Genomic DNA, 26111 nt, shown 5'->3' on the forward strand with positions numbered 1-26111 from the left:
CATGGAAAAATGTTATCCATAATGATTGAGAATTATTATGAGTAGACTTAATGGTTTGTGTCAATGGGTCAAGTATCTCTGTCCTTTTCTCTTAAATGTTGGTTTCCCTCATGTGATGTGGAAAGTGACACTGGGTCACGTGGGTGTGCACATGTGTGGGTAAATACAGGGTGTTTTCTCATGTACTTTTGTATGTATGTGTGCTTGCTTTCCAAGCCTACTGGACTAGTGAGAACTGTTTGATTTCCAAGTGTTGGAAACTTGTAACCCAACTGGTTAAAGAATAAAGGGAATGAGGACCACGAAAGGGAGTCATGGTTTGGAGCTGGAGCAGTTGTGGTTTAAATGGGACCTGTGTTCCCCTCACGGGCTAGCGGAGGCCAGGAACCCTGGAGGATGAGGACTAGAGTTGGCTGGAAAAGCTCTGTTTTGGAACTGATGCCTACTTTTAGCCGATTTGTTCTGTTGCCTGGAGCTGACATGCAGAGGAAGCCAAGAGTGGACTGTTGGATGTGGGGCTGTGCCCTAGGGATAGAGGATGAAGGCCCATCAGGGATCTTTAGGACATGGATGCAGGGCTGCAGGAGGAATTTCGAATCGAGGAAATCTATAGGAACCTTTAATAAACTTTTCTTCAGAACGAATTTCATAACTTTTTTTAATCTTGGGAAGAATGTCCAAATCCATTTGAAAACTCTCATGGTGGGCACCTGGGTGGCTCAGTTGGTTGGGCGACTGCCTTCGGCTCAGGTCATGATCCTGGAGTCCCAGGATCGAGTCCCACATCGGGCTCCCTGCTCGGCAGGGAGTCTGCTTCTCCCTCTGACCCTCCCCACTCTCATGCTGTCTCTCTCTCTCTCTCTCTCACATAAATAAATAAAATCTTAAAAAAAAAAAAACTCTCATGTTGTTGATTAGTTAGTAAAATCAGAAAATCAGTTTTTTTTGGATTGCCAGCGGAGTCATCTTGTTGTCAGCCCCTTAACATCTGCTTGTGGGCAGAGTCCGCACTTTATCTGACCCTTGATGTGGCCGGGACTTAGGCCTCAGTCCCTCACTGCTCATGATTCATGTGCTCAGGGAGAGAAACTCCATGACTGCTCTGAATTCAAGTGTCTGCTCTTTGGGCATCATTTCTTTGTCATGTAAGCGCCTAAGGCTGTGATCCTTTGTTATTCCCTATTCACACCTCATCAGCTTCCAAGTCTGGACCTGTGGCCACGTGCTTCCGGTCCCTTCCTTCCTGCTTCGCCATCCGAGTCCTCGTTACCTCTGGCGCAGGTTCACTCAGTGGCCTCCCAACATGTTTGTCTTACATACCTCTTGTAGCAAACTGTCCATACTCCAGTCCATTCTTTGCCTGTTGCCATTTTAATAGTCCAAGAGTAAAACTCAAATCCTTTTTTCTATCTTGCTCAGTGTCCCTCCCCAAAGTCTACTAAATAAGAAATTCCTTGCTGTCATTCAGCATTCAGTCCCTGTTGTGTGCACTCAGAGCACCCCGCACTTTTCCCTTCATAGAACTGGCCATTTTTTTAAAAAGATTTTATTTATTTTGAGAGAGAGAGGGAGAGAGAGCATGCATGCGTGCACAAGCAGGGGGAGGGGCAGAGGGAGGGAGAGACTCTCAAACAGACTCCCTGGTGAGCCTGGAACCTGAGGCAGGGCTCGATCCCATGAACCTGAGATCATGACCTGAGCTGAAACCAAGAGTCAGATGCTCAACTGACTGAGCCACCCAGGCACCCCAAACTGGTCACATCTTTAAGAATGTATATTTTTGTGATTATTTGATTGTCTTCCCATCGGACTGGAAGGTGGATGGGAGCAGCTGTGGGGTCTGTTTTCCTCATTATTGTATACCCAGCTCCTTGTCTGGTGTCTGGAAGGGATTTGTTAAATAAATTCCAACTTTACCTCCTACCATTCCTCTCGTACACCTGATTCCAACTCAGTTGGGTCATGTAGTACTTTCTGAACATGCCCCATACTTTCTCACCTTTGGGCCTCTGTTCATATTGTCCCATTAACCCAGCTACCAGTTCTTGGGGCAGGATAATGTCATGGGTAAGAGCCTCGACTTAAGTCCCATAGCCTGCTTTCAAATTTAGCTCGGCCACTTACTAATGATACGATCCTGGGCAACTTTCTTAGCTCCTGTGAGTCTTGGTTTCCCCATGGATAAAATGGGAATCAGGTGGTTCCCACCTCATGGTGTTGAGGATCAAGTTAGCCAATGCATAGATTGAAGGCCTCAGTACGTGTTTGTTAATGGTCGCCGTTGTTCTGTCCTATGCTAGGCTCTTCATAGACCTGGCGTTAGTTCTCCAAGCAGCCATGTGGGAAAGCTACTGGTGGCTTCATGCTCGGGATGAAGAAATGGAGGCACACAAAGGCTACTTACCTGTAGTTAGTGAGTAACACAGCAGGATTCTAGTACAGGTCTGCTCATGACAAGGTGGTTTTTTCTACTGTCTCCACTCTGTGTATTCTCTGGCCTCATTGCCACCCCCAGGCATTGCATTTACTCTTCAAAGCTCCCCTCATGTGCTGTCTTTTCCAAGAGGGCTTTTCTCATTCTCTCCTGGACTGATATCTTCTTCTCCCATGGATGTTGCTTTTATTGTTTATTATTAATAGTGTGCTTAGAACTCTCGGTTGCTGAGTGTTTGAGTAACCCTCCCCACAAGACTTAGGTTTGAGGGAGTTGCCTTCCTCTCTGTTGAATTCCTGTAGATTTGCTATCTGACCATATTATTTAAATTTTTCTTTTTTTATAATTTAGTTCAAGTAGACCCCAAAAGCCCTTCTTTAGGGCATACACAGAGGTCGGGCATATAGACTGTCCCCTGCCGGTTCAAAATTTTTCCGTGTTGGCAAAGTGGTCCCTATCTGTCAGCCTTTCAGCCTGGGCATCTGGCGTTTGAGGCTCTTCTGTTAACTGTTCTCTTTTGGCATCTCACCGCAGAATTGCAAACCTATTAAACTGTAAAACTGTTTTTCATCGAGCAGGCCCTGCCCTCTTTTTGTCTTTTTGCCTAAGAAGGGACACACACGCTTGTTGCGAACTCATATCTACCCAGCACGATACTTAGTCATGCTAACACAAAGCAGGAGACTCGGACCGTGTCTTCAAGCAGCGTTTATGAGACTCTCCGTGCCAAGGTGCTGAGCTAAGGGCTTTAGTAACATCATGGAATTCACTCCCATCATTGAATTGAATTCACATTCCCTGCCACATCATTGAATTCCCTCCCTGGAGAGGCTGGCTGACCCTGTTTACCCTCCCAATCTCTTGCCTAGGTTTTCACACTCTGCACACGCTCCTCGGCGTGCACTGTCTCCCTTTGCATAACCTGCTGCATTACATTGATGATGGGGTGTTGCTTCTCACCGAAACGGCTGTCACAAGGCTCATGAAAGGTAAGAGGCTCCGAGTTTGCCACAGTGCCAGCCCGGCCCTGAGCCCCATCAGGACGGGCTTGGTGGTGTGCAACCCGTGTGGTCACACAGGGCCCTCGTGCGCTCAGGGCCACCCCATGCTCGGTGTAATGCTCCACATTAAATCTTGAAATCCTTACGATTGAAACAAGGGGATCCTCATTTGCCTTTTGCAATGGACTCTGCAAATTATGCCGCGTGTCCTGCTGAGTACAGTTCATTTCCTGTAGCCAGGCTTTGGGCTAATTTGAAGTGCCTCAGACCTTCAAGAGGCCCCAGAGGGCTTCTCGATCCACACACAGCTATTACATTCCTTTTCTGTACACGAGGGCACTTGAGGATAGGAGACTCTGAAGGCTTGTTTCTCAAGAAAATGTCATGAAATGGCTTACTTTCAGCTGATTAACTCTGTCAACACAGACTTAGACTGGAAATGCAAGAGAAACTGAGAGATGCAGTGCTCATGTGAATCTGAACTTGAAGGTCTCCAGTGTAATCACTTGCTGAAATTATTCGTTGTGGTATTTTATAGATGAGTTTTGTTAATATATGTTAAAGTATTTGCCGTTCCCCAAGGTGCCTTCTGTTTTCACTTCGTAAAATTGTTTTGTGAGTGGCAGCCTGTTACAGAACCATGTTTCATGCCATATAGAAACTGCTTCATTAAAAGAAAGTCCTTGTATTCAGAGACAACAAACTCAAATTTTCGAGATATTGTCAGACTTTAGCTTGAGAATCCAGGGTGGGGAATGTGTGTTATCAGAATGAACCACTTAAGTATTATTAGCTTGCTCACATATTAAAATGGAGATTTGTTTTATTTGCCAATCTAACTTTTTTGTAGATCTGGACAATTCAGAGAAAAATGAAAAACTAAAATTCAGCATCATTGTGCGGCTTCCCCCGGTAATCCTGAATTATATTTTATTCTCTCCATAAGCCTTGGTATGACCCTCCTTCAGTTTCTTCTTGCAAAGGGAGCATTTACTTGTTTTGGGCTAAAGTCAATTGAATTGTTTCACTTTTCAGTCCTTTCCCAGAAATCCCATCCATCTTCACGCCCGCTGGCCGTTCCCTGCCGCGCCGACAAAAGGCTTGTTCCTCTGGCTTTGTACTGCCTGGCACAGCCTCCCTGAGACACTTAGCCATTTTCCCCTCTTAGGAAACTGCACTAATATTTACATCTGTGAGTCTGAGGGGAGGGAGAGGGGAAACAGGTGTTTTTTGGCATTTAAACTGATAAGAAATTTAAATCCAGTGAGGTCAGAAGGTTCTGGAACTGCATTTCCTCCCACTGCCCTTTCTACTACGGCAGGAAGACATTCCCAGGTTGAAGGACAAACGAGAGACACGAGAGAAAGGGTTTGCCAGGCACTCCTTGTTTTGATGGGGGATATTGGCTCTCAGAGTCAGAAATACTATGAAAATATGAAATTCCACAGCAAGGTCTTCAGAGCCTTGGACTCCGCAAACTTCCTGACCCTGCCAGCCAGCTCTCTGCTCTGTTTACATACCTTGCACACTTGTATCTCTAGCACGATCCTCCCACGAAGGGATGTCCGCTGCCTTCTGGACCTAATCGTTTTCCTTTGTAACACCCTCTCCTCCTCACAGCTTACTGAAGCAAAGGCAAGGATAGAAAACAAAGCATATTTTCCACAGCTAGATCTCTCTGGGGAAAGTCTCTGAACATTTAATTTGGTTTTTTTGTTTTGTTTTTCTTTGCCTCAAGCTCTTAGGGAATTAAAATTTTCTGGGCAGGACACTGGGAAGAACAACCTTTTGTTTCCTATCGAGACCTCACTTAGAGTTGCAGGTACCCAGTTTTGAAGAGTAGCAGATGAACTCCATTTCAGAAAAAGAATTTGGCAACATCAGTGAATAAACTACTTTCCTCAGGGTTGAATTTAAGGGAGTATTTATTCAAAATTCAGAGGCACACCTCATAGGAAATGGCCTTTCTTCAAGGGTCATTAACCATAAAGGGCCTCTCTTTTAGACTAACCAGCTACTTTGGAATAATCCTTTTTAAATTATAAGTAGGTATAAGGTACATGTACTTAATGCAGTATAAGCTACATTCTCCTCTCTGTATTTTTTCCCATTCTTTTATTGTTATTATTGACTTAATTTCTTTAGAGTAGTTTTAGGTTCACAGGAAAATTGAGTGCAAGGTCCAGAGATTTCCCTGTCCGCCCCCCTGCCCCGACATGTGCAGAGCCTCCCCTATTACCAACATCCCCCACCACCGCGGTCCATGTGTTACAACTGACGAACCTGCATTGACGCATCACAATCACCCAAAGCCCATAGTGAACGTTAGGGTTCACTCTCGGTGTTGTTCATTCTATGCATTTGGACAAACGTATAATGCAATGGGTCCATCATTAGAGTATTGTACAGAGTAGTTTCACTGCCCTAAAAATCCCGCTCTACATATTTTTCAATTTGCGTAATAGCTTATTGGTCAGAAGATCTGCCGACTTTGGGATCATCCTATGAGTTCTAACATCATTTCCCGGAACCATGTGAAGCGACTGCTGCTAAACTATAAGAAACAGGTGAGTCTGCGAGCAAGCACAGCCCCACTAAATGTTGTTGTTGGATCCTATTTGCCTATTTCATCAACTCCACAGAGACAGCAGCTGTAGTTCTTAGCCTCCTTTTTTAAGTTTGTGCTTGTTTTGGAGAATGAGCTGATACCAGAAGTGGTTTCCCTTTTAGCCCCGGAGTTCTATGATTGACAAGTCGCCAGGCAGTGTGGAGTTCCTGCCCCTGAACTACTTCATTGAAATACTGACAGATAGAGAATCTTCCAGTGAAGGTAACTTTAGGGCTTTCCTGCTTTTCTCTTGACACATCAGTCCCTATTCACTTCTGTGGACCCCTTTCTTTCTGGAATACTCCTTACTTCTAAGTAGTCCTTACTGCAGCTATTTTTAATCGGTAACACACTGATTAATCCTAGAGTAAATTATCAAAGGAATAATCACCTTTGAGGTTTTAAGCGGGTTTAAGAGGCTCAAAACCCATATGGTTGATGCGAATGACCTTTCTTGGGGCTGAGGTAGAATAAATTTTAACAACACATTTTCAGAGTAATGTGTTTTACTAAAATATAAAGTAATTACGATGTCAATGAGCTGCAGACACAATGTTATTACAGAAGTTCCATGGCTACGCAGTAACTCTTTTCTCCTTATTTTTCCAGCTCTGTATGCTCTTGAAGGACATGACAATGTGGATGCAAAATTTGTAGAGGAAGCAGCTCTAAAACACACCACAATGCTTTTAGGCTTATGAAAGAGAAAACGCAGTTGTATCCGCTCCCAGTATTTTAATCTTGTGCATTAGCTTGACTTCCGTCAAGAGTCCTTTACAATTCTTTAAAATTGGTAACCAAAATCAGAATACATTGTTAAGCCATCTGAATTCCAGTTTGGTACTTGTTCAGACAGAACTAAATTGCTGTACCTCATCCCGGCTTTGAAAAGCAGACAAGCAGTCAAGTGGGGAGGAGTGACAGAACAGTCTGAGAGGCATGCTGTGTCCTCAGTGACGACTTAGCGGCTTACCTTCCTAATGACTTCACAGGCCAAAAGCGAGTTTGTATTGCACTGTGAAATAAAATTACACTTTAAAAAAAATGTAGGGGACGGTGCTAAGAAAAAAAACTAGATGTGTTGTTGAAGATAACATATGACAAGCATAAAAATTCATTACAGAAGAACTCTATTTGGAAAGAGGATACTTTTCAAAGAACTGAATTTGGACTGGGTCAAATCTGCTATTTCCAGTAGAGAATAATTTGTCATATACGGCAGTGTGTACATAATGGTATTGAGAGTAGGATTTGTCTTTGTGATGGTTCAGATGGAACTGTACTTTAATATGTTCAAGTTTTTTGTATTTATAAAAGTTTGATCTAGTAATCTCTTTTCATTAAAAAAAGAAGAAGAAGAAACACTGAAGGTTTTTGCCTGAGTCTTTCGTTTTTTGAACATAGCCTTTCTATTCCAGCCAGGAATCATGAGTCCATGAGCATATTCCCTCTCTGAGGGCCCCCATGGCACCTAACTAGTTCTCCCACTTTTCTTTTTTCTTCCCTCTCTCTTTTATAGTGACTTCATTCTGACCCATAACGGTAGTCGCTTGCCTGGGGTCAGCCGGTGCCCTTTGCTTTTCTCTCTTCACAATTTCTCCAAGTGAACTTGTGAAATTGTCATGCTTATAAATATCACTAGGCTAGTACAATAATTCAACTTCTTTTCTAAAATCATACTTGTGTTCCCAAAACTGCCCTCTCCTACAGAAGTTCCCTTTTTGGTCAAATATGTAGTTGTCACAGAGGCTCAAAATCTCAAGATCATTATTTTTCACTCCCTGCCCTTTCATACTTGCGTTGTTTCGGTGTCTTTCTGAAGTCCGAGTCATCTGACTTACACTGAGACTGGTTCTGTCACCCCTCCGCTCATAGCCCTTCGTTACAGGATAAGACCCAAACTCCTTGACGTTCAGCGCGTCCTAAATCCCGGCCTTACACAATTCCCCGACATGAACATGCTGTTCCAGCCAGGGCAGTTCGCTAGGCCTTGAGCAGCTTTTGTCTTCTTACTTCCGAGCCTGGCTTAGGCTATTTCCCCCATGTGGAAGCCCCTCCCCACTTATTAAAATCTTACTTGTGTTTAAGGGCCGGATCAACTGGTCCATCCGACCGTGACCCCCAGCCACGCCCGCGCACAGTGGCTCCTTCCGTAGGTACCCGTAGCGCAGGCCATGATACTTACTTAACATCCATCCCTTTGTGTTAAAGAATTAGGTTTCCATTCTCGCATTGTTCCTACAGGTCTATTTTTGGATCCTTGATGCAATTACTAATTCCTACGACACAGGAGGTGTGTTTAAGTACGCAGTATTTCTTTGTATTAACCACACACTGTTACTTATCACAGGCACTTTGCTTTTTAATAACTTTATAAAACAACCAAGTTAGATTCAGGACTAACTTGTAGGCTGAGAATGAGATTAAATTTCCCTCCACTCTGGCAGGATAGGGGCTTGGAACAGATTTTGTTTCATTTAGCAAAAAAAAAAAAAAAAAGAAGAAGAAGGGATGTGGTATTTCTCACTTCCAGAATTGTGACACAAAATCCATACCCAACACCAATATGAAATATGGTTTGAACATATTAATGAAGTAAAGTCAGTTTTAAAATCCACTTGGGTATCATACGTGAGAAAATATAAAAACAGAATTAGGAAAATATGCTTGGGTGAAATGCAATAAAATCAGAGTAATGAAGTAAGTGGAACTGGCCTCATGTTCAACTCTGCCACATGCAAAGCTATAAATGTTTTCATTGGAATTTTTAAAAATCTGGAGTCAGAACTTAATCACAGGTTTATTTGTATGTAACGTTGTAAAAAATCTAGATTTATAGGAAAGATAAATTAGGGCATAATTATTTTTGAAGCAAAAGGATTCTTTACTTGTAAAAAGAATGACCATAATATTACTTTTAAAAGGACAAGCTTCCTTACTGCTTTTTACTTGATTTACATTTACCAACATGAACTTCAAATGCAACTATTTAACAAAGTGAATTATAACCTCTGTGATACTTGGGATATTTTCCTTTTCAAACAATCATTCTATCTTTCTCTTTCAAGTCAATATATTGAACAGTATTTGCTTTTTTCTTCTTCAATAAACAAAGACCACGCTGCCAATTTCTGTACTGCATTGAAAATTGATTTATTTTTATAGCACCTGGACTACTATGTATTTCTGAAAGGTAGTCAATATATAGAGTGAAAAAGAAAAAAATGAACAATACAGAAATATGCTTTGACATAATTGTAGGAAAATTCTATGTCCTACTTAACATCATGTAAAATATAGTAGCTGATGAGTGTAAAAGGAAGCCATGTTGTTCTCCGTTGCTGGTCGATTGTGGATACTGCATTTGTCTGTAACTTAGAGCTATTACACTGGAACTTTCCAGCTGGGCATATGAGGCAGCCTGGTTAAAGTGTCTCCTTCAGAAGCCCAGATTGGTTCACATGCTCAGATTTCAATTGGCTTTGTAACAGGTTTCCTTATGTGCCTCATATTGGCCCCCGGTTCACTGGGCTTGAAAGGAGCCAACGCGCCGTATGGTTTGGGCAAAGGAAGAGTGGCCTCGGCCTCTGGGATGTAGGCATTGGGACGTGGCTCTGCGGTTGTGTAAACACCACTGGGCAGCTGGTGGTTATCTGCTACCAAGAACTCCTGCAAAGAATGATTTTTCCTTTTTAGTTCTCTGAAAACGATAGTGAAGTCACTTCATCCTTAGGGCCCAGCAGACACAGCTGGGTCTGAGCAGCCTTAGGCCGTGCTGGCTGATATGTTCCCAGAGGGACAGGGGGTTATGAGGGTGGCGTCACTACACACACACACACACACACACACACACACACACTGTGTCTCATTGGAATGACCTATGTTACTCAAGCATTATTCTGTTCCTGGGATTTAGGGTTTACCATAAACTGGTTAGTGGGTCCTAAATTCACTGTATTCCAGCTTCAATATCTTTCATCAAGCACTCAGTATTTCCACGTTTTTGAAAAAGGCTGGAGTAAGTCATTGGTGAGCAAATGTTACAAAGGAGGAACTAAGGAGTAAAGTAGAACCAGAGGAGAGAAGTGGTCAGCAACTTGCTTTGAACCTCAAGGTCACATGCGGGCGCAGTCAGTGACAGACCTAGACTGAGGCCAGTGGCAGGAGAGGAAGGCTGTGACCTTAAGGCCTATGACGCAGACCAAGGGCAGAGTCTGCAGAGGGCTGTGACCACCGGCAGCTGCCGGAGGCCTCACAGTGTGCTGTGGGGGCCCTGGTAGCCACACGTGGGAGAATAAGGTGTGCTCTCAGCAGGGGTGCAAGGACAGAGACTACAGACCTTTGATAAAACCAGTGCCAGCCCAGCCACCGTCCTGCCAATGGGAGTCCGTGGCGTTCAGCCACACAGGCCACGACATAAGACTGTGGGGTGGGCCTTGGTGCTCGATGAGTGTTTTCTGGAGAATATTATGGCACTTTGGACTATGATTTTGACTTGTCTACGTCCTGTCTTAAGCAAAACTCCTCTCTAATGATTGTCAGAACTAAGTGTGTGGTAGAGTGGGAAATTTTTCATATACTTTGGGAGGACTGAAATCTCTGAAAATGGCCCTTCCCGGCACACTTTACAAATGTGACGTGGAAGATAAAGCTTACCCGAGACTTTTCAGCGATGGCCAAGGCATACATTTCTTCATCTCGAAGTACCTTCAACCATTCCCTCTCAATGTCTTTATTGAGTGGCAGGCCCTTTTCTATCCTGGAACTGCAAGAGAAGATGAAGTCTTCTTTCTCCCTGACTTCCTTCTGGAGTTCAATGGCCAGAGCTTGTTTCATGGACAGCTCAGCAACAAGAGCCATTGTTTGTTCCGTAGCATCTTTGATCTTTTTCCGGTAGCCATTCATCTAGAATGAAAGAACCCAACGCTTAGACTACTTATGTTCCATGAAGAGTTAAGAAAACGGTGGGCTGAAGGGCTGTCTAGGATGGTGGGGGGCATTCTTGCCTCAAGGAAGGAGAGTTTAAGGGGGAATTCAGAGAAAATAAGAATTAGAGGAGATCTCAGAGATTGAACCCAATATCCTGGCTGTGTAAATAAGGATAGGATGGAGAAGAAACAGATCTGTTCATCTAGTTACCGGGGTTCCAAGTGGATAGCATTGAGGGAAATAGTCCCTTTATTTTTAGGAGGTGATAAGGAGAAGGGGACAGGGTATTCTTGAGATCTAAGTTTTGGCCTAATTTTGCCATGTTTTTAATTTGTCACTCATCCAGTGGAGAAAAATCTGGTAGAACAAAAACTTTATTTAAAAATTACTCATTACTTACATAAGATAATCAGCAGAGGTCCTGTATCTGAAATGATTTTTTAATGGAAAATATCATACCTCATTATGGTTGCGTTATTGATCATAATTCCTGGGATGCATCATTATTAGATCATAAGCAAGCATGAGCTGAACCTGGGGAAAATCTGGCCAATAATTTGAAATGAAATGTCCATTGTTCTATGTGTATGTTTACCATTTCACATCAGCTAGTTATCATCAAAGAATTAAAAGATAGGCCTAAGTGGAACATAGGCACCAAGCACAATTACAACAATGTTTGTTGAATGACGGAATTAATAAATTCTATTCTATTCTATTCTAATCCTCCAGTCCTTTGAACCAGGGTACACTGAGACATGAATAAGAGCTTCCAAAAACTACACCTGATCTTGACACTTTCTTCTTCTAATAGAGCATACACTGGTCTATCCTGTCTACATTTGCATAGAGAAATGTTGCTGCCAGTGATTTACTTTTCTCTGAAAATATAATGACTGATTATTATATATACGTTGTCTCTTTAAAGGAATAGGGAATATACATTTTAAAAACTGTTGTACACTGCAGTAATTTTTAGGAAGCTAAAGCTTCAATGATGAGTCATTATCTTAAATTTCATTAATTCATCAGTTGTGTGTATGTGTGTGTAACTTTGGACTATGTAACTAGCCATCCTCCTTTTCTCCTCCAAAGAAGGATGGTGTTATTCTGGGCTTCTGGGCTGCTCTAAGTCTTTGACTGGGATGTCCCCTCCCTGCCACCACTTTTTTTTTTTAGAGGAAGAGGGGAGGGGAGGAGGGAGAGAGAGAATTTTAGGCAGGCTCAATGCCTAGCGTGGAGCCCAATATGGGGAATGGGGCTTAATCTCACAACCCTGAGATCATGACCTGAGCCAAAATCAAGAGTTAAGACACTTAACCAGGTGCCCTGGGACTTCCCATTTTCTGTTCATTTGGGAAATTTGCAAGAGGAGCCATAAGCTATCTAGGAAAGGTGAGAGACTTGAGATACGCATTCTTGTTGAGCTCCCACAAGGGACTGGCCACTTCTTAACTACTGAATGCTTACAACTTAAGCTGATATCACACCCATTTCACAGATTAGGAAACTTAGTTTTAAGGTCATTTATGTATCCTTCTCAAGGTCACTCACTAATATTGGTAAATCACAGACCTGGGATCTGAAACATTCTACCTTCTAGTTCTGCCTACTATGAAGAGATCATAATTTTAAATGGAAAAAAAAAAAAAAAAGCCAGGGAGAGAGCACCAAAGGTGGGGAAAGGTCGGGGGGAGAGATAAATCACCAGGCTGACTCCTCTGATGGAACCCTCCCAGGTGGCAATCACCACCATTTGCATTTCTATAGCATTATAATTGACTTCAGGACAGACTCTGCCAACAGCTTTGACAAGCCAGCCCTCAGTGAAAACGGACTTCCCCTAAAGAAAGGGAAATTCATTTGCAAAAGGAAGGGAGGCAACATTTAGAGAAACATTGGGCATGCTAATTCAGGCAAAGATCATGAGACTAAAGAAGTCTTAACATTTCTTATTTTCTGAAGTAAAGTTGTGAATTGCACACGAGCCCCGGGACAGGGATCAGTCGGCTGGCGGAAGTCCTCAGAGCAGTCCTGTAAAAGCCTAATAAAAACAGCAAAGGGGGCTTGAGATTTACAATGATTCTGTTTCCTTAGTGCGCCAGAACTGTTTCTGGAATGGGAATGACTGTTCACTCATTCGATAAATTCTTGAGTTTAGTGCACGCTAGGCATTGGGGAAATTAAGGAGAATGAGGAACAGGGGCACCTGGGTGGCTCAGTCGGTTAAGAGTCAGACTTCTGGTTTTGGCCCAGGTTATGATCTCAGAGTCATGAGACTGAGCCCTGCGTGGGACTCTGTACTCAGCGGGGAGTCTGCTTAAGATTCTCTCCCTCTCCCTCTGCCCCTCCACCACCTCCCCCACCCCTCCCTGCTCACGTGTGCACACACACTCGCTCAAATAGATAAATAAAATCTTTAAAAAAAAAAAAAAGAATGAGGAACAGTCACTGCCCCCAGGAGCCCACCATCATGGGTGTGGGTGTTACCATGATTTATTTTTTTACCTGTCTCCCGACACTAGGTGTGGACCATGTTTCCCTTCCTCTTTGTTTCTACCCTCACACCCTCATGTGCGCTCATGAGGGGAGCACATAGTAGGTTCAGTAACTATTGCTGCCTAAAATCCCTGTGCTGTCACAGGGGGAGGCTCCCAGGGGCAGGGGGCCTCGTAAGGGCGGGGGGGGGGGAAGGGTCCTCTGACTGCCCTGTGGTGCAAGGCCCTGCCTCACCCAAATCATCAACCACCCTCCTGCTGGCTGCCCCTTCCAGGGCCGCTCGACCAGTCCCAGCCTGACTGGGTAGCTGTGAATCAGCAGTCCTCATATTTTAAATGTATGAAATTAGGAAGCTCCATGCTACTAGTGTTGTCTTGCTAGTGGGGCCTGGCCGTGACTCCATCCAAAGGACTACTAGGGATGGGTGTCGTGTGATTGCTGTTCTCTTGTAATGGTCCTTGTCCGTTTCTGGGTTCCGGCTGAGTTCTGGATTGGGGCCGCTTTCATGCAGACCGCTGGGTAAGTGAGGCCCTCTAATCACAAGGAATTAGAAAGGATTTAACTTGGCACAGGAACTATAAGGGTAGTAATTGTCATATTTTGAGTAGGTGCCCTGTTAAGTGAAACTTGTAAACTGTCATTGAAAAGCTTAAGTTTGCCCAGTATCCAGTGAATATTCATTCAGGGAACAAGATTGAACCCTACTTTGGACAATTTTCTAAGATTCACCTTTACCTCTTTAATTTTACAACTTCATTTGTCTCTAGTCATAAAGCCTAACCTCTCCAGTGCTGCCCTCGATAAATAAAGCAGTCTGTGGAAAATGAAAGGAGTGCAGGCAGAAGGGACAAGGCAGGGTCTCGGGCAGACCTTCTTGGCTAAGAGCAGTGTGTCCTGCTTGTAGGCCTGAGCTTTGCTGCAGAGCCTGTCCGTGAGCCGAGACACCTGTTCATAGATGAAGTCCTTTTCCAGTAACTTCTCCTCCTTCTTGGCCAGCTGTAGTTCCAGCTACAGTTGAAAACAATTTCAATAAAAAAGAAAAAAAGTCATGCAAGTCAAAATCTTTCTTAATTAGAGCACTATTTTTTTCCCCCTTAATGAACACAGATTGCTTTCACACAGTTGCCAAGATAGCTCTAGGAAAGCCTTCAGCACTGGGCTAAGTCAAGACTTCCCTTGCCCCAACCCCCTCCAGACAGCTCTGGGAGTTCTTCCTCTCCATGGCAGAGGGTGGCCCTCTCAGCTCCACCCAGTTTCTATGTTGCCATTCCTCTGATACACGCCCATCAGGAAGACAAATTAATCCACTGAAAATGCCAAAATTGTCCCTTTGGGCTATGAGACAAAAGTGGGCATTTTGAAACCACTCAAGGTTTTACTTCTTTCTGGCAAGCATTAGAAACAAGCTTAGGTTTTGTTACTGGATTATGATGAAAGGACTGTATTAGTAGCTAGAATAGTGAGGGATGAGGGATAAATCCGTCTGCATAAGATGAAACAGTACCACAGATATCTGTGACACTGATCAACAAGGGGCTGACACTATTATAAGAAAGAATGCTTACCACATCTAATTTTTTGATCATTTGTTCTTGGGTCATATCTTTCCCTGGAATGAAGCGGATTCTGTTCTCATCCTCGGGATTTATAAATCGTTTCTCCAGGTCTTTTATTCTGTCTATACACTGTGAAAACTATTAAACAAAGAAGGAAACATTAACTTCAAAACTAACTCCATTGCTCAGTAAATTTTTAAAACCACATAGTCCAGGGGCTTTAAAGTCTTTTGGTAGGATCCATCCAGGGAAAGGTGAAAGAGAACTCTTAACATCCCATCAGCCGGGACCTGGGTTGAAAAATAAGTCGGCTCATCCATGGTACCATGAGGATAATGCTTGTAACCGATCTCTGAAGCAAGGCAGTGAGTTCTGTCATCAAAGAAAGAGCTGACCTTACAACCAGTCCTTTGTGTTATACCTAGGGGATGCTGGGTGGCTGCAGAGCCCAAACTATACAGACCCGACCTCTTTATTTTAGGTTGTTACAGAGGCCAAAGTAGACAACATAGTAGACTCCAGCTTAAAACCCTTTGTTGGCAATAGGTTTAATGGCTTCCCAGAGAATAAAGTTCTTAATTATTAGGCCAATACAGTGTACAGGTCTGTGAGGAACAGCCTGGACTGTTTATATCTTTTGTGCTAATTTGCGCCTAATATAATGTTTCATATTTGAAGGTGAAGAAATATGGCAACTCCCAAGTAGGAGTGGCAGTCACTCTTGGTTTCGTTTTTGGAACACAGTGAAAACCAAGAGTCATTGTTTTCTTTTTCTTTTTTTTTTTTAAGATTTTATTTATTTTTTTGACAGAGAGAGAGTGAGCACAAGCAGGGGGAGTGGCTGGCAGAGGGAGAAGCAGGCTTCCCGCTGAGCAGGGAGCCCGACATGGGGCTCAATCCCAGGACCCTGGGATCATGACCTGAGCCGAAGGCAGACGCTTAACTGACTGAGCCTCCCAGGCGCCCCCATGAGTCATCATTTTTAACTTTCCTATTGAAAACCTGTAGAAACTTAGGCAAATCATTTATCTTCTCTAAACCTTAGTTGCCTCAATTGTCAAATGGGAAGATAAGGCCCAATCTAATGGGGTTGATTCATTAACCGAGAGAACACATCTCAAGTACTTCACAACGCGTTCCAGAGTGATAGGGGTAGAATTTAAGTTTTAATTCATGTATTTGCCTCCTCCTCACAAAAAGAATTTAAAATGGTGACATAAATAATTTATTTTTTTTTCTTTTTCTCCCCCTCAACATTCCTTAATTGCCCTTAATATGGAGTTAAAGTATATGTATATACGTAACCAAGCATAAATACATAATTATTCCATCTATTATTAACAGTGCTTAATGTTTCTGTTTCTTAATTAGGAAATTAAGGAAGGAACAAAAATACAGTGCTTGCTTATCAAAATAGTGCCTTGATTGCTCTCATTTCCCCATGGGTCTTTGAGGAAAAACTGTTTACTTTTTCTTTTTTTAAGTTTTTATTTAAATTCCAGTTGGTTAACACACAGTGCAATATTGGTTTCAGGTGTAGAATTTGGTGATTCACACTTACATATAACACCCAGTGCTCATCACAACAAGTGCCCTCCTTAATTCCCATGTTTACTTTTTTTATACAAAATAGTGTTGTGTCCTAAAATAGTTCACGTGACTTCCAAGATCCCTAAAAAGGAGCTATGATTATAAGCACCAGGAAATATGACTCATGATAATCCTTGGATTCAACTGTTAGACAATTAAAAACTGTTTCAAGCAACTGAAAAAATACAAACCTTAAGGGAATTCTGGAAATGATACAAAAAATGGGAAGATTTTGAAAAAAAAACACAAAACATTGCAGCTGTAACAAATAACAGGATGTGACAGGGATCGAACAGGGCAAGGTAGGGTAGAAAAATGACTTGCCGAAGGCTCGAAACTTTACATGATGTCCTTCGAAGGGCCCATGTGATTTGTGCTGAGTAGACAAATAAGTGCAGTTTGAAGACTAATGGGAAACTTTCTATTCAACAGTTCTTAAGCTTAGATCTAACTCTGGCAGAACCCGTAACTGATGATAACACATAGACCATATATATGTCTCAATTCATAGGCAGTCAGAATGGAAAAGGCTCATATCAGGCATAAATGTTTAAATATTTTCCTTTTGGGGCACCTGGGGGGCTCAGTCGTTACGCGTCTGCCTTTGGCTCTGGTCATGATCCCAGGGTCCTGGGATCGAGCCGAGCATCAGGCTCCCTGCTCAGCGGGAAGCCTGCTTCTCCCTCTCCCACTCCCCCTGCTTGTGTTCCCTCTCTCGCTGTGTCTCTGTCAAATAAATAAATAAAATCCTTAAACAAATAATAATAATAATAAAAATAAATAAATAAATATTTTCCTCTTGGGTCAACTGAACTCATATTTCACACCAGATAACTGGTTTCATATAATGAAATGCCAAATGCATATATTTTAAGAACAATGAATTTTATCCATTGACTAGAAGTATTGATTTGCAATTAACACACAGAAAATGCTTACACAGTAGAGAGAGAATTTTTCTGTTGTGGATCTTACTGAATTTAAAGTCCTTTTGTTCTGCTGGGCATCTTGATAGTTTGGTATGGGCAAAAATGGCCCTGAGGCTGTGTTTTAAGAAGGAGCTGGAGGGAGACAAATTATTCTGTAAAATTGAGACAACTGTGGAGTGCCTGGGGGGGAGAATCTGGGGAGGTGAGGCTGTGGAGAGGAGAAGAGGTTGAGAGGTGTAAAGACAGGCCAGTGAAATGGAGCTAGGCTAGGGTGCTGCATGGGCTAACACGCCTGGGGATGGTATGGGGTGGCCCCGCAGATCTATGCAGGGCATGGATGTCTGATATTGAATTTGAAGTTCTTCACATTTCTGTAATGTACACCAGCATGCTGTTGCCCCAAACCTTCAATCAATTCACAGACAAAGGTCTTGCTCTTGCAGGAGTGGTTTTGTGTAGGTAGGCTGAAAAAGGAGCGAGTCCTGAATTCTGTACTGACACGGCATAGAAGTGAACCAGGCGGGGTGCGTGCCAATTGATGAAGGGATCTCTCAAATGAACCACTAGCAGCAGGAGTCAGGGCCACAGGAATCCTGGGGAGGCTACCTTGGAGGCCTGAGGGATGCCTGGGGGTGTTCCAGCCAATCCATCTACATCGGGCTACACTTATGGAAGAAGTGAATAGGAGAACTTAAGGCTAAAAAAACAAATGCTGGAATCAGAACCTTGGCACATTTGTGTACAGTGAAAGATCCTATCATTGATACCACATTCACACATTCAAATGGCATAAGATATGAAGGTGGACCCCTCATCCGCTTCCGCAAAGTCATGTGAATCCCCATGACATAATTAAATGAAAAAACAAAAAAAACCGGACCCAAAACTGTCCACAGTATGACCTAATGAAAACCATTTACTTATACACCTTGAAAAAAACTGGAAGGATCGCTTCCAGATTTTTGATAATTTTTTTTTAAAGATTTATTTATTTATTTGACAGACACAGAGAGAGAGGGAACACAAGCAGGGGGAGTGGGAGAGGGAGAAGCAGGCTTCCCGCTGAGCAGGGAGCCTGATGCGGGCCTCAATCCCAGGACCCTGGGATCATGACCTGAGCCGAAGACAGTCACTTAACCGACTGAGCCACCCAGGCACCCGATTTTTGATAATTTTAATAGTGATTATACCTTGGGAATAGAATTTTATTTTTTTTAATTTTTGGTGTTTTTTTCAAAACTTCATTAATTGAACATGTTTTAATTTTATCATCAGAAAAAATCTGAAAACAAACCTGACATTTTAGAAAACATATGATAGGTTAAAATTTGTTCCTGCTACATTGATTGAGTCAATGGAAAAAAGTATAAGCCGCAAACTTTTCAGTTTAATTTTTTCTTCTATTTTCACCAAGGGAAAAAAAAAAGATTATTGCATGTGAAGAAAGTAGCTTTATATTCATTTTTTATGTATACATCTATGTATTTATTTATTACTTCATGTTTAAATTATTTGGTTTTATTCCACTTTTAAAAAGACCATGTCAGAGACCAGGCTATTAAATGACGGGGAAACTACAGGGGTTAATAAGGAGTCTAATTATATGTGATTGCCAATTAACAAGCAACAATCTCAGCTTCAGGGGGCAGGAGTTCTAAAAATGAGAGAGCAAGCTGGTCCCTGAGATCTTTCAAGCAAGCATCAGAAACATACTTATGCCAGCGGCAGTGAAAGCCCAGATTCCTTAAATTATGAGCTATAAGGAAGCTAGAGTTGAGATTTGGGAGGGTCTGAATTCCAAGGAAGGCAGAAAATGCTTCATGGGAAAAAAAAAAAAATCTGTCGCCTGGATGCCTGAGCATAAATTCCACCCTGGAGCAGTGGATTTTTTTTTTTAATATTTATTTATCTATTTGAGAGAAAGCGTGGGGAGGGGAAGGGGGAGAGAGAGAGAATCTCAAGCAGACTCCCCACTGAGCATGGAGCCCCACATGGGGCTCGAGCTCATGACCTTGAAATCATGACCTGAGCCGAAATCAAGAGTCCGACGCTCAACCGACTAAGCCACCCAGGTGCCCCGGAGCAGTGACATTTTTAAAGAAGACATATAACTCATGAGTTTGTACAGGTACCAGGTGGGGCATGGCTTAATTTACATGTAAGAACTTAATACAATCTTCAAACCAATAAAGGAGGGGGTAGGGAAAGCAAATGGCCCCAGGAAGTGTCTGATGAACGTTTCCCCACCTGAATCTGGAGCACTGCTAAATCGGCGTCCAGGGCCCTCTTGGTTGGCAGTAATTTCTGGGTCACGTGAATCTGTCTTTGTTTCTCAGCAATCTTCAGTTTCAGGAACCGGATCTTTTCTTCCAGGACATGTATTTCAATTTCTCCATTTAGCTTCATCTTTTCTTGGATATTTATTTTTTCATAGAAGATGCACACTTCCTCTTCCCGTTCTATCAGCTGAACGCCACTATGGCCAAAAGGAGAGGCAGAGGCTAAGAGGGTGTTGAGACCACTTTTTTTTTTTTTTTACTAGTCACAGGGATTCCCTCTGGATCTGGGCACAAAATACATATCAACATTACATAATTTCAGAAGACAATAGATATATACTCTTGGCTTTCTAGTTAAACTGCACACTTTTTGTTTTCCTGGGGATAGGAGAGGGAGGGCTGGTTAGCATTTCGACTCTGAGCTAGCTGATCACGCAGCTGGCTGGTCACAGTATCTCTGCAAGTCCCAAAGGTTTCCCTAGGGTGGGAAAAAATGTCATTCCCCAGGCATGAGCAAAGTGACCCCATAATCTGATTTTCTGCAGACCCTTTTTTGGGGCCAGACTTGCCAACTGAGGTCTGGCCAGAAGTCCCCAGGCAGGGGGCCAGGGAATGTGTTTCTGCAGTGATTCTATGTAACTTGCCAGGCCCATTAGGTTCTTTTTAAAGTTGAATATTTTTGATGCAAATTTCCCCATAAACAGGCAAAATTCTGTCCTTTGTAAGCATGCCAAGGGAAAGACCCCTCCATGTGAGGAGAATGTGGGAAAGAAACAAAGCAAGAATTTTCCAATTCCAGCCCTACAGGTCTGACCAGAGCTTGGGAACACACTGCCTAAATAATTTGTTTTGTGCCGTGAGCCATGTAAGAGGACTTTTTTTTTTCTTTTTTCCCAGAGAAAACACCTGCCAGTAGTTTGAAAAATTAGTGGTCTTCACACCCTGAAGTCTTCCCACACTCTGCATATCAATTATCCCAGAGTTCATCTTTAATTGCTTTTTATCTCTATTTCTCTCTCCTCCCTTAAAACATGTGCGCACATAGTTGCATTTGCTTAATCTTAACTCCACATTTCATCTCATTTGCTGTTTATTGGCTCTTCTCGTGATCCTCTCATTTCTCTTGACAACAAGCTAGGAGCAATGCTTTACCACCTTTTTGTAACTTCGGGGTCCAAAGCTTAGCACACAGCTTTAGATGAAGCAGCCCACAACCAAAGCCACAGTGAAGAAAAAGATATGATACCAGACTTAATTCCTACAGGACCCTACAATTTCACATACCAGATTTCTCTAGCACGAGCAGCTTGGGAAAACTGCTGCAGTAGTAATTGATTGATGACATAATTGTAGCCTGGAAGAAATAATGCTCTTCTGAGAGGTCCTACTTGCTGAGAAAATGAGCTGGGAGAGGCTTAATAAATATCATACTAAGACCAATCTGTCACAAAAGTGGATACAAGATCCAAAGACTTATTTATGTCAATTATACTGAAATAACTTGATGGTATCAGAGGCAACCCGACTGGTAGCCTGGGAAAGAACTTTGATATTTAAGCAACGGACTTAAACCCTACTCTTGCCTCTCTTAAAAGAACAGTTTCTTACTTCAGGCAAAACACACAGCTCATCCCCCCCACCCCCCACGCCCCTGCAAAAGGATAATGAAACCTGAATGTCAAATGCCCCTCACCCCAGTGTCAAGTCTCTAGAGAAGAAGGGGCAACATTTCTAAATCGGATCTCCAGGTGTTTCGTTTCTCACATTAGGTTCTTGGTTTTTCACCTTTCATTTCGACGCTGAACAGCTTTCTCGTATCTCTTGCGAAGCTGCACCATCTCCTCTTCAATCGTTGTGATCATATTGGCAAGTCTGTCAATGTTACTTAACCGGGTTTCCTTCTTCTCCTTCATTTCCTGAAGTTTTGCTACAATTTTGCACACATCATTTTGCATGCTTTCTCGGATAGTAACATTGTTGGCATGTTTCAGCATGGAATTTTGTAACTTTCTTTAAAAATAAGGGGAAAATGGGAAAGATTATCATTTTCTTTAGTTTAAAAATAACAAAGACTTCTGGGGCGCCTGGGTGGCTCAGATGGTTAAGCGTCTGCCTTCGGCTCAGGTCATGATCCCAGAGTCCTGCTCACCGGGGAGCCTGCTTCTCCCTCTGCCTCTCTCTCTCTGTTTCTTATGAATAAATAAATAAAATCTTTAAAAAAATAAATAAAAAAATAACGAAGACTTCTGAAACTATCCAAGTAGCTCTCACTTTAGTATGTCCCTTGAAATGACAATAGTAGTACAGTGGTCCCCCGCTTTTCCACAGTTTCGCTTTCTGCAGCCTCACGCGCCACCCGGAAATCCGTCCACCGGAAGCAAATGCTCCTCCTTCCGACTCTTTGGAAGGTCAACAGCAGCCTAACGCTCCGTCACAAACGCGCCTGCGCCTTTCACCTCACTTCAGCTTGCTGCCGCGGCGCTTTGTCGCCTCACGTCATCACGAGAAGAAGGGTGAGTACAGTACAGTAAGTTACATGCGGGTCCGGAAGAGAGCCCACATTTACATAACTTTTATTACAGTACGGCTGACCCTGGAACAGTACAGTTTTGAACTGCGTGGGTCCACTTATCCGTGATTTTTTTTAATAAATACAGTACTGTAAATGTATTTTCTCTTTTTTATGATTTTCTCAACATTTTCTTTTCTCTAGCTTACCTTATTGTAAGAATACAGTATACAGCATATATAACATGCAAAATATTTGTTAATCAACTGTTTATGGGATTGGTAAGGTATCTGCTCAAGAGTAGGTTATTAGTAGTTAAGTGTTACGCAGGGATTGGCGCCCAGGGTCAGCTGTATATTGCTATAATTGTTCTATTTTTATTAGTATTGTTAATCTCTTACTGTGCCTAATTTATAAATTAAGCTTTATCATAGGTATGTGTGTATAGGGAAGAAAAACCTAGAATATATAGGGTTCAGTACTGTCTGCAGTTTCAGGCATCCACTGGGGGCCTTGGGATGTATCCCTCACAGATAAGGGGGACTACTGCAGTAATATTGTTATTCATCATATAATACTCTTCAGGAGTTTCTGTAATCTTCCCAGAGTCTCAGATTCCCCACTCCTCTGGACTAGGACGTCTCTCCTTTTGTGCCCCAAGCCTTTGCTGCCCCACTTTGTCAAATCAAGAGACTATAGTAATTCATTTACTGCTCTGTCGTCCCCTCTTGAGCGCAGAGAGGGTTATATCTGATAAGGTCCATTGGACCTAAAGTGGTGCCTGACTTAATACAGCATCACAATAAATGCTGAATGAATGCATGGCCTTTATAAGTGATATTTTACTTTCATGTAGGATGAGAATCTGTTTGGAAATTAGATTTTCCTACTCCTACCAATCCCCTCCCCCATCCCTACCCCTCTACTACTTCCCACACAATAGCCCATTTTGTATAGCTTTATAAAAGGAAACTGGCAATAATGGCCACCAGAAAAAGTTCAGGTTGTATAAACTCAGTAGATCAGGGACTAAATATAAATGAGACTCCAATAGATCTTACCATATTGTAAATAATAAATTTAATAAACAATAATTTGCCAGATGCTTCTGAGTATGTCTACATGGATTAATTCATTTCATGATAAAAAGTCCTATAAAATAAGAACTATTTTTTTTAAAAGGTTTTATTTGAGAGAGAGAGAGACCACGAGCAGGGGGAGGAGCAGAGAGAAGGGGACAAGCAGACTCTCTGCTGAGCACAGAGCATGGAGTCCCACAAGGAGCTCAATCCCAGGACCCTGAGGTTATGACCTGTGCTGAAGTCCGACGCTTAACTGAGTGAGCCACCCAGGTGCCCTAAATAAGGACTATTTTTATAGGTAAGAAAAGTGAGCCCAGAAAAGTAAGGTAGCTTGCCCAAGGTCATGCAGCTAGGACTGCAGGGCTGGGATTGGAGTCTAGAAAGCTACCTCTCTTAACCACTTTGCTATACTGTCTCCTACAAGCACATTAGATGCTTCAAATCCATAACCAGGGGATGCTGGTTAATAAACATTTGATTGTCTTCTAATTTTAAATGCAAATTATCAAATTTGTGCTTTTCTAACTTGGTAAATGAAAATAAATAGTATATAGTTTTTTCTTCACTTAAAAATATAGCTATCAAACAGTGGAAGCATACAGAATCACATTCAGATGCTTAGATTGTCTTTTTTTTTTTTTTTAAAGATTTTATTTGTCAGAGAGAGCACGCATCTGTGCACAGAAGCAAAGGGAGGGGTAGGCAGAGGATGAAGCAGCTCCCTGCTGAGCAGGGAGCCCGATGGGGGACTCCATCCCCGGACCCTGAGATCATGATCTGAGCCGAAGGCAGACGCCTAACCGACTGAGCCACCCAGGGGCCCCTAGATTGTCATTTGTAAAGCATCTTTGAGCAAGGGCTCTTCTAGCTTTGTAAGACTATTATTTTCTGGGGCACCTGGCTGGCTCAGTTGGTTAGGCGTCTGCCTTCGGCTCAGGTCATGATCTCAGGGTCCTGGGATAGAGCCCCGTATTGGGCTCCATGCTCAGCAGGGAGTCTGCTTCTCCCTCTCCCTCTGCTCCTACCCCCAACTTGTACGTGCTCCTTCTCTCTCTCTCTCTCACAAATAAATAAATTTTAAAAAAATCTTAAAAAAAAACAAGGCTATTATTTTCTACTTTACTCTTTAGAGTTCAGTGAATCAGAAGAGAAACTTTTGAAAAGACAATAGTTATTATTACACTTACCTTTCTTGAGTAACTGCACTATTTCTTAAAATTTCCAGTTCATTTAATGACATCTTATGTCTTTCTTTTATTTCATTTACTTTCTGGTGAGCTTTGTGAAGTAAGTTAACAAATTTGTTTCTTTCATTTCGGATGGTGTCATACAGTTTAGCAAACTCTTTGAGTCTGAAAACACAAGTGTTCTTGAAACTTGTGAAATAAAACTCATTTTTTCCCCACCTGTAACAAGATGAATCATCATGTAATTCTCTTACCTCCGATGAATTTCACGTTTTTTCTTCTTGTGTATTCTGATTTCCAGATCCTTTGCTTTGATCTCCTTAACAATGGTGGTATATTTTTGCTGAAATATGAAAGTTATGTGTGAAATTAAAAATAAAAAGCCCATCACCATCAACATATGAATACTCCCAGCTGCACCCTATCTCATTCCTGTCCTAGCTGAGTTGTGTAATTGGGGAACTGTAAGGGAGAGATCGGAAAATTGACTGGCCAGCTGAACTGAATTAATTAAGGACAAGAAAGAGTAAGAGAAAAGAGAATGAAAAGAGCCTGTATAGGTTGGCTTTGAGGAGAAGTTTGGGGAACTTTTGGGAGAGCCTAAGAGTGAGTGTGGATGGCATAGATGGGCTGGGTAAGTGAGGAGTTTGTGGAGGGTAGCTGAGGGAAGAGGATTTGTAGTTAGTTTTGACAGATGTTACAAATGGAACCCTTTTTGGTGTTTTGTGAGAAACTGAAGCCATGCTTTTAAGGTGCTTTTCCGAGAAGAAATGCTACCCCGGGTAAAGTTTGCTCAGAACAAAGTTTGCCCTCAGAAACAGCCAACATCTGGAGCATCTGGGTGGCTCAATTGGTTAATCGTCCGACTCTTGATTTCGGCTCGGGTCATGATCTCATGGTTGTGGGATTGAGCCCCACGTCAGGCTCTCTGTTCAGGGCTGAGTCTGCTTGTCTCTCTCCCTCTGCTCCTCCTCTCCCTCTCTCTTTCTCTCTCTCTCTCTCAAATAAATATAATCTTAAAAAAAAAAAAAAAACAGCCACCATCTGGGTCACACGGTAAATCCCGGTATTCTCTTTTAGTAATATGTCATATCATATTCATTTTTAACAGGAAATCTCTGAACATAATCCTTTCATGGAATAAAATGATTTTAGAGTTTTAGTTAGCATGGCAGCAGAGTCGTTTTTGCCATTGGTTTCATTGTTCTTTTGGTTTGGGATGTTGCACTGGGTCAACTCTGGTACTTTGTTGGGAGCCCGGTAAAATCATGGATGGAGCAGTAACTAAGGGCATCCTAGCATTGGTTTAAATAATGCTGGCTTGATAGAACTTGGGAGGGAGAGCAGTCTCACGCTACTGCTCTTGACTTGTTCTTGGACAAACCATAGTGGCATGTGAGTTGGTGGGGAATCAGAGAGATCTGCGGCCTGCACAGCAGTCAGCCCTGTCCCCCCGGAGACACCTACCTTATTCTTACTGAAGTTGTCATGTGCTCGAATCCTCTGCT

At 42.5% G+C, this 26111-nt stretch overlaps 2 protein-coding genes across 7 annotated transcripts in view; one reads left to right on the forward strand and one right to left on the reverse strand.

Moving 5' to 3' along the window:
- The window catches only part of GSAP (gamma-secretase activating protein), an 85095-nt gene extending 77412 nt beyond the window's left edge, over positions 1-7683 (forward strand). The window contains exons 26-30 of one of the 6 annotated variants that reach the window (XM_032402304.1): positions 3304-3423; positions 4286-4347; positions 5901-6002; positions 6166-6265; positions 6653-7682. In XM_032402304.1, coding sequence (XP_032258195.1) covers positions 3304-3423; positions 4286-4347; positions 5901-6002; positions 6166-6265; positions 6653-6744 — 476 coding nt within the window. In that variant the 3' untranslated portion in view covers positions 6745-7682. Of the gene's footprint in view, positions 1-3303; positions 3424-4285; positions 4348-5900; positions 6003-6165; positions 6266-6652 lie in introns of those variants that run through there. The other 5 variants (XM_032402302.1, XM_032402301.1, XM_032402300.1 and 2 more) reach the window with 5 other exon arrangements.
- Positions 7684-8003: 320 nt separating this feature from the next.
- Positions 8004-26111, reverse strand: part of CCDC146 (coiled-coil domain containing 146) — a 117488-nt gene continuing 99380 nt past the window's right edge. Inside the window, exons 12-19 of the mRNA XM_032402307.1 lie at positions 24858-24946; positions 24604-24768; positions 21611-21835; positions 19794-20022; positions 15037-15165; positions 14342-14479; positions 10700-10948; positions 8004-9712 (exon numbers count right to left, since the gene is read on the reverse strand). Of these exons, the coding sequence (XP_032258198.1) occupies positions 9509-9712; positions 10700-10948; positions 14342-14479; positions 15037-15165; positions 19794-20022; positions 21611-21835; positions 24604-24768; positions 24858-24946 (1428 nt within the window). The 3' untranslated portion in view covers positions 8004-9508. The remainder of the gene's footprint in view (positions 9713-10699; positions 10949-14341; positions 14480-15036; positions 15166-19793; positions 20023-21610; positions 21836-24603; positions 24769-24857; positions 24947-26111) is intronic.

This window comes from Phoca vitulina, unplaced genomic scaffold (assembly GCF_004348235.1).
Source record: "Phoca vitulina isolate PV1807 unplaced genomic scaffold, GSC_HSeal_1.0 scaffold4, whole genome shotgun sequence".
NCBI classification, from domain to species: Eukaryota; Metazoa; Chordata; class Mammalia; order Carnivora; family Phocidae; genus Phoca; species Phoca vitulina.